This window comes from Thamnophis elegans, chromosome 1, assembly GCF_009769535.1.
Source record: "Thamnophis elegans isolate rThaEle1 chromosome 1, rThaEle1.pri, whole genome shotgun sequence".
Taxonomy (NCBI): Eukaryota; Metazoa; Chordata; class Lepidosauria; order Squamata; family Colubridae; genus Thamnophis; species Thamnophis elegans.
Window position 1 is genome coordinate 130,310,749 of NC_045541.1, and position 8,188 is coordinate 130,318,936.

Consider the following 8,188-nt stretch of genomic DNA (forward strand, 5'->3'; position numbering starts at 1 on the left):
TCCATCTTAGATGGTTGATTGTCGCCTAAAGTTGACTTTAAAACTATTATACTTTATTCCAAAACTGCTGGCATAAGACAGTCTGGAATAGACAAGTATAATGAAGTAGGTAAGAGGTCAACATTATGCCATGGTTTGAGAATCAGAATAAGATACTCAAACTGTTTACCTGCTTTTGGACTACAATTAATTAAAAATGAAAAGGTTGAATAAGGTTGAATATAATTTCAGTTTCTTTTTCCTACCTGTTCAAAGTACTTATTTCTCATTTATTCTTCTAAAATAAGAAAAACTTCTTTTAACTTCTTTAAAAGATGTGATGGGTTTCTTGGAGGAGGTTGGGTTTGGGATGGAATTGGTCTCTGAGAGCAATGTTCACTTGAAAATACATAGTGATTAGGTTGATGAAAAGACTTCCTTCCTTTCTTTGCTTTGTAAGATGAATCTTAATATAATGTGAATTTTGTTTCAGGATGATGGTGGTGGTTTTTTAAGCAGCAACATGACATGACTAAACAATTGCATGCCTATGGCAAAGAGAATACTAAGGAAATTTGCAACTTTTGCAGACAGGACACAACACAATAATATTTTTATTTTAAATTGGAGATTTGGAAGAAGCGTAAGCACAGGCATCACATCCCTTTATCTTACTTGCACTCTCCTACTGCATGTTGATACAAGTTCTTATACAGTTCCTGTTCATACTTAAGTTTAAGGTCAATAGAACAATACAGACATAGGCAATTATAGAAGCAGTGGCAGAGAAACCCCCCCCCCAGTGAACTTTAATGATCAAAAGTTTGAGTGTTTAACAGCTATTAAGAACCGTGCCAGATTCAAAGATTCACAGTATTTTTAGAGTTCTAGGCAGTTAACAAAAGTCTTAAGGAATATAAACAGACAGACTTTCAACAATGCATGCTTGTGGTCAAATAAAAGTTTTTATCTGTGAGGCAGCTTGGTGGTGTGGTTAAGGCATCATTTCCGCTAGACATTTCTGCTAGAAACTATGTTCTAGTCCCAATTTAGACACAAAGCTCTCTGGGTGACCTTGAACAAGTCATTTTTTCTCTAGCCCTATGGAGGCAAAAGCAAACCACTTCTGAAAAACCTTGCCAAGAAAACTGAAGTGACTTATTTAGGCAATCTCAAAGAACTGGTCGCTATTGATGAAAGAAAAAAAAAGGCAGTCTTACTTGAGCTCTGTTGAAAGTCTGAAACTTTTCTGTAGTGAGGGAAAGATCCTGAGGATGCATTACAGTAACAGAGGGAAAGGGAGGAGGAAAAAGTAAAGGAAAAGAAGGGAGAAAATATAAAGTAAACAGTAAAGTAAAATGATTTGTCCTTTTCTAAAATCCAAGATAACCCTCAGTAAAACGGACAAATTAGAAAAGTCTTCACTCCTTAAAGCTGCAGTGACATTGCGTAACAGAAAAGATGCAGGAAGATAACATTTCCGTAATAATATTGAAACCAAATAATACTAAAAGAAGAGGTTTGTTAGAACCATTTACAGACTGCCTTACAGTTAAAGTACACAATATATGAAATGTACATCGCTGTGTTTTTTTTAACATTTTCTCTGGCTAGTGTACACTGGCCCAATCCTGATCAGAATGTGTGTGGAAGTGGAAACACATACCTCTTTTTTTAAATTATATGAGCAGTTCTTTAAGGTTTAATGCCCATAACACATGTGAATTTTCTAATTTCAGAGATTTTACTGCTTTAGATTATTGGGCCAGTGGGTGTTTGCAGTGGATATAGAAAGTGTCCATCCCATTGGCATGTACATCAAAAGAAACACCTGAGAGTAAAACTTTACCGACAGACTTTACCGACAGATCCATATAGGCACAGAAGCAGCAAAGCCAGTTCTAAGATGTTGACGTGAAACCAAGCATAGTAAAATTTATTTTTCCTTACCTGAGACACCCAGTGTCCACTGTCCACCAATCCAGGTTAACCATTTTATTTTGGGAAAAGACTCTACCTTTCGAAAGTCTTCAGTGTTTGACTTTGGACTCGCCAGATTTTCTAAAGCTGCAAAGGGCTCAAGTAAATTCCTTTTCTCCCTCCCAGCTTCCCACACATTCCAATCATATCCATGCCCCCCTTCCTTACTTTTTTTGCAAAGTTGCCAGTGAAAGAAGCGCCTTGAGAGTTTACACAACCATTAAATTGCCAGGTTTTTGAGATGAAGAAAACATGTCAGACTCAGATAAATCAGTTCAGAATTTTTCCACCTTTAACATATAAATTGTACAATTCAATTGAAAATCAAACTGAATTTTTTAGAGAGAAAAAAAAAACAAATAAAAGTGTACAATAATATGATTGCATACATGTGCACACCCTTAAATGAATACTTTGTTGAAGCACCTTTTGATTTTCAGTCTTTTGGGGTGAGAGCCTATCGACTTTGGCACACCTTTCCTTTGGAATCTTTGCCCACTGTGCCTGTCAAATTGAGAAGGCATCTCCTATGCACAGCCCTCTTCAAGGCACCCCAAAGATTTTCAGTTGGATTCAGGTTTAAAAGGCAAGTGAGTAAATGTCAGAAAAATCCTACCAAAACAGCTGAACTTTATATGGGTTTGATCAGTCACTTTAATTGATGGCAGGCGTATACTGACTGCTATTTACCATCAGTTTGAATGTGATTGGTTAATTATAAATATAATCACATCTCTACTTACAGGATGGTATACTTAGGCAACCATGCTATTGTACTTTTTATTATTTCCCCCCTAAAATATTTCTGTTTGTTTTTCAATTGAATTATAGAGCTTATATGTTGTATTAAAGGTTGAAAAAATTCTGAAGTGATTTATCTTGGTCTAACATTTTTATATCTTAAAAACCTGGCAATTTAACTAGATTTTCTATATCCACTGTACGTCTCAGAGAATCAGTATTCAAGCTGCATGATACAAATTTTACATAAACACATTATGAGCCAGCTTAAATATCACAAACACATTATGTTTTGTTATCCTATTTGTAACTTCAGTGAGATTTTACTTGTGTATATTGATCACATTTAACTTTTCACCTAAACTTGATAAATGAGTAATTTTTATGATAAATGTGGGACAATTTACTTGTTTTGAAGTAGACATTGTTTTAGTATTTACAGGTTTAGTTAAGACTATTAGATATTGAGCTAATTGGATCCATGGTAATTTTTTTGATTAGGTTCAAGAAGACTGGGGAACCCTGGCATAATTGAAGTTGGTAATGAAAGAGGAGAGCTGAACACTAGTAGGTTATCTGATCCACACAGGCCACCTTCTGACACTGGATCTTTGTCACCTCCATGGGATAGAGATCACAGAGTAATCCTCCCTCACCCCGGTAAGAAAACAAGATCTGCCATTCTTTGCTAAATGCAGGAATGAAACTATATTGAAATATTACTGAGATCTACTTTGAAATGGATCTTTGATTTGGGTTCAGTGAAAGAATATGTATAAATCATTTGAAAGTGGCATACGCTAAACACTGATTTTTCCTCAGAATTAATATTTATTGATTTACATCCCACTTTATTAATTTTATAAATAACTCAAGGTGGAGAACATACCTAATGCATCCCTTTCATACAGAATTAGCTGATTTGAACATTTTAAGGGGTATATTTTTGGTTCATTTAATCCAAAACCTATATGACTAGAACCCTAGAATCATTACCAGATTACATATTTCTGAAAATATATAAACTACATTCATAGTACTGATATTCATCTAGTCCATTTTTTTAAAAAAAGGGATGTCCCAGGAATTCCTCAGACTAATATAGTTGAAACATTTTTCTAGAATATGTTAAATTAATTCTCCAGAAAAGATATGTTTCCAAGAGAAATCCAAAATTGAAATGGAGAGGAATTTCCTGACCATGAGAGTTATTAAACAGCCTGCTTACTGGAGTCATTGGGGCTCCATTAAAAGACCATCTCAAACAATAGCTCAATAGCAATTTTTGTGAGATGGCATTAGCAAGTGGTATGGATTAAAGGACCTCCACTTTCCCTTTCAATCTTAAGATTTTATAATTCTATATTAAATAAGTAATAAGTATTGGGCCTTGAGCCAAGGTGGCGCAGTGGTTAAATGCAGCACTGCAGGCTACTGCTAGATCAGCAGGTCAGCAGTTCAAATCTCACCGGCTCAGGGTTGACTCAGCCTTCCATCCTTCCGAGGTGGGTAAAATGAGGACCCAGATTGTTGGGGGCAATATGCTGACTCTCTGTAAACCGCTTAGAGAGGCCTGAAAGGCCTATGAAGCGGTATATAAGTCTACTGCTATTGCTATTAACATTTTCTGGAAGCATGCGCCTCCTATCCATTATAGTTTAACTTGTAAGTACTGTTGTATAAGGAATGTGAAATAAAATAAACGGTAGGTATTATTCAGGAATTCTTCTGAAAAAGGTTTATTTTTTATTAAACAATAGGTCACCTCTATAATGAGCAATCTCTTCCTCCTCGAAGACAAGAAAGATTTTATCCCAATCCTGTAAACTCTGGAAGGCTTTCAGGACCAGCTGAACTAAGAAGTTATAACATGCATTCAGTTGATAAAACAGGTTGGAATTGTAGTTTTTAAAAGTAATTCTTTAGAACCTAGACAAATGCACATTTTGAGACTTTAGTTCTTCTTAGTAAGATAATATATGTTAGTAAGACATCTAGGAATGTTAGTAATACTGTAGGTGTGGTGTGTGTTCTGTGCCCTCTGTAGTACAGCTCTGTTTCCGATTTCTCACATAGAAGGCAGCAGTGCTGGAAGTTAGGAAACAAGTGAATCTACTTTAGATGTGGAAAATAGCTGTGAGAATAGGAAATAATGTATGCAACAAATCTTTCTCCCATGCTGCCCCATAATAGCCTTTTCAGCAACCTTGACTGTTCCCTCAGGTTGAGTATGTTGCATGGAGATGCATAGGACTTTGCATGAAATCAGACAGAAGAACATGAATAGGATTGAGGCTGAGGGAAAGTTTACTTAGAAAGCAAATATGGAAAAACCAAATCTGTTTTAAAAACAAATAACAGTCCAATATACTCAATACACTCTATTTTACGCTAAATATATATTTAAGACATTTAATCCAACACTAGTAAACATTAGTTATTCAGACTTGAAAGCATATCTTAATAAATGATTTCATTTTCTGTAGCTAGTATATTTAATCAGCATTTTTGATTCTTGCACACTAGTCACACAAATGTGAAAAGGGAAAGTCTTAAATGTTCTGTTCAGGAATGTTAACATACATTTGTATCTACTGTATATGGGGTGGTTCATATTTTTGAATGCGGAGAAGCATTCATGTTTCTCATTTCGCATTTGTGTTTAAATGTGTGAAAACATTGCATTTGACATTGTATCTTGTCTCTATAGCCATCTGGAAGGAATATGTTTGAGTTGGCTTAAGGTTAAAATGTGTATTCCTTTCCTTCACATCCAGATGGACCATCATCTGAAAATAACTTGAGAATGGACCTGAGTGGAGATGAATTAAGAGATCATTCAAATGACAGTGTAAGTAAAACACAGAAAAACTGAGAAAAAAAATTAAAATTGAAAATTGCAGTGCTGGAACTAATTTTGTATAATTTGTATTTGCATCTATATTTATACAAATGCTTCCATATTCTGACACTGAATAAATGTTAGTTCAAGCAGTGCTTCTATAACTGAATGATTTTATAACTGAAAAAGCAAAAGGAAAGAAAGAACATGAAATAGATCTTTGGTGATGATCGAACTGCATTTCCTATAGAGAACAGGGCTTAGATTTTATCCTCATTTGGTAGTTGTACTCTCAGAAGAGAAAAGGTTTTTTTATATTTCTCCCTCTTTTGAATCAGGGAAAACTGTTCTTGATTGTGGGTACAGATGCAGGGATGTCTTAGGGGGCCTGGAGGAGAAGGTGGCTGAATGAAAATCCCACCCTCCACTTAACCCAGAAGCTTTCACTGTAATCTCTTGTTTGTGATTTACTCCATTGTATCCTATTTTAATTGATGTCTTTTCAGTTGCAGTTTTTGAATGCATTCTTTTTTAGTTTGTGCCTCTGGTTTGGATTCCATTTCTACTCTAGTCTGTTTTCAAAAAGCACATGTAAATGACAGATGCTTTTCAAAGTTAACTTGCTTACATTCCTTTATTTACAGAATATGTACCATATACACGATCAGTCTCTTCCTCCTGAAAACGAAACCTTAGGCCCAGGAATTGTGCCGCCACCACTTCCCTTTTTGAGAGCTCCTCTAGTGTCAATGGATCCAAGGGGATCTTTCATAAGAAGAGGTCCTCCGTTTCCACCTGTACCTCCTAACTCTGTGTATGGTCCACAGGAATATTTCCCAAGGGATTTTGCTGGTTTGCCACGTCCTCTATTACCAAGTAAGTAACTAGTGTCTAAATACTAAATACATTTCTAGTAAAACATTCACAAACTTTCTTCCAAGAAGAAATAGTTGTATCTGGATCTGATGTATCTTTTTCTGTTAGACTTAATAGAATAACAATCCCTTTACTTTTGAAATTTAATCCCAGTTAAGTTGCCCAAGTACTTCTGATACATGACTTTTTTCCTAGTTTAAAACTCTTTAAATTTCAAGTTAATGTTTTTTTTTAGAGCCAAGGTGGCGCAGTGGTTAAATGCAGCACTGCAGGCTACTGCTAGATCAGCAGGTCAGCGGTTCAAATCTCACCGGCTCAGGGTTGACTCAGCCTTCCATCCTTCCGAGGTGGGTAAAATGAGGACCCAGATTGTTGGGGGCAATATGCTGACTCTCTGTAAACCGCTTAGAGAGGCCTGAAAGGCCTATGAAGCGGTATATAAGTCTACTGCTATTGCTATTGCTACTCTTTTAAGAACATCATTATTAAAGATGCCTCCGTGTTGCACCCAGAGCCCTGTGCCAGGTCCCAATGCTCTGCCCCAAAGCTCTTTAAGGTGACCTCAAGCTATCCAAGAAATTCTGTCAAGGTTCCTTCTCCTCCTTGGAGGCTGTGGAAGCCTAGATGGGGAAGGCCTTGAAGGTCTGTTTTTTTCCTCAGGTGTTACGGTGCATTATGAGATATTTTTGCTAGAATTTCAGCTGTATTTATTGTATTGAATTATACAAATTTGCATTATTTTATGTCTTTGTATTATTACAAAATTACTTAGAAACATTTTAAATCAGATAGAGGGATAGGTGGATGGATGGAATGGTGAATGGATGGATGGATATGAGAACAGGCAAGTCTAGCAAAATTAAATAAAATTCACCTGATAAAAGGATCAAGTTTCAGATTGATGCTTTCTTCATATTCCCTGATTTAAAGGGAATTAAGAGTTCATTATATTGAGAGAATATATTTGGCAAAGGCAGCTTTGAGACAGTGAAACATTCACTGTTTTAATGAGATTTTTTAATGTCTGTTATCAGTTGTTTTGAGTTATGTGTCCAATATTAACTAGCCTTGCTCTAAATTCAAACTAAAAAAAAGATGTTGATCATTCTCTTTGAACAGTGAGAGCTCCCTTTCCTATGAGGCCTTTTTCACAATATCCACCTCCTCCAAGGGCTGGCTTTTTTCCTCCTCCACCACCACCATCTGACAACAGAAATGAGGTTTCTGCTGAGTTAACACAGCTGTCAACTGTATCATCTACAGATAATCAAGAATCACAACAAGAAACTGGTTGAATGTCATTTTGTTCTTGACAATTCTCTCGACTGAATTATTTCTTCTCAACTGAAGTAACTTGTTACTTAATCAACTCTATTATTGCTCAAATTGAAGCTGAATAGAGTAATTCTCAGGAGAGTGATCTGTAAATATTGGTTTAACTGTGAATAAATTATAACTGTACAGCAGCAACTTTTAAATATTTTTATTTTGCTTATCTAGATGTAAAATTTAGTCCAATAATAAGAATTCTCTAGTTGTCTGACTACACCTGGTCTCATAAAAAATATTGCACGTGAAAATGAGTATTATGGTGAAATGCCGGTGTTAAAAAATAAAAACATTTTAATTATTTGTAATATTTTGATTATTTAATAAAAGTTAGTGTCTTTTTTTTACTTTTCTGAAAGTATACTCCATGACAATCCTCCTAAAGTTTTGCATAATTAGTCCTCAAGTTATGAGTGCTTGCTTAGTGACCATTCAAAGTTA

At 35.5% G+C, this 8,188-nt stretch overlaps 1 protein-coding gene across 4 annotated transcripts in view; it reads left to right on the forward strand.

The window, feature by feature from the left end:
* The window catches only part of MIA2 (MIA SH3 domain ER export factor 2), a 50,727-nt gene extending 42,677 nt beyond the window's left edge, over positions 1-8,050 (forward strand). For 3 of the 4 annotated variants that reach the window (XM_032231175.1, XM_032231191.1, XM_032231199.1), the window contains 5 exons: positions 3,202-3,360; positions 4,461-4,592; positions 5,478-5,551; positions 6,187-6,418; positions 7,538-8,050. In XM_032231175.1, coding sequence (XP_032087066.1) covers positions 3,202-3,360; positions 4,461-4,592; positions 5,478-5,551; positions 6,187-6,418; positions 7,538-7,713 — 773 coding nt within the window. In that variant the 3' untranslated portion in view covers positions 7,714-8,050. Of the gene's footprint in view, positions 1-3,201; positions 3,361-4,460; positions 4,593-5,477; positions 5,552-6,186; positions 6,419-6,653; positions 6,694-7,537 lie in introns of those variants that run through there. The other variant, XM_032231183.1, reaches the window with a different exon arrangement.
* The last annotated feature ends 138 nt before the right edge of the window (positions 8,051-8,188 follow it).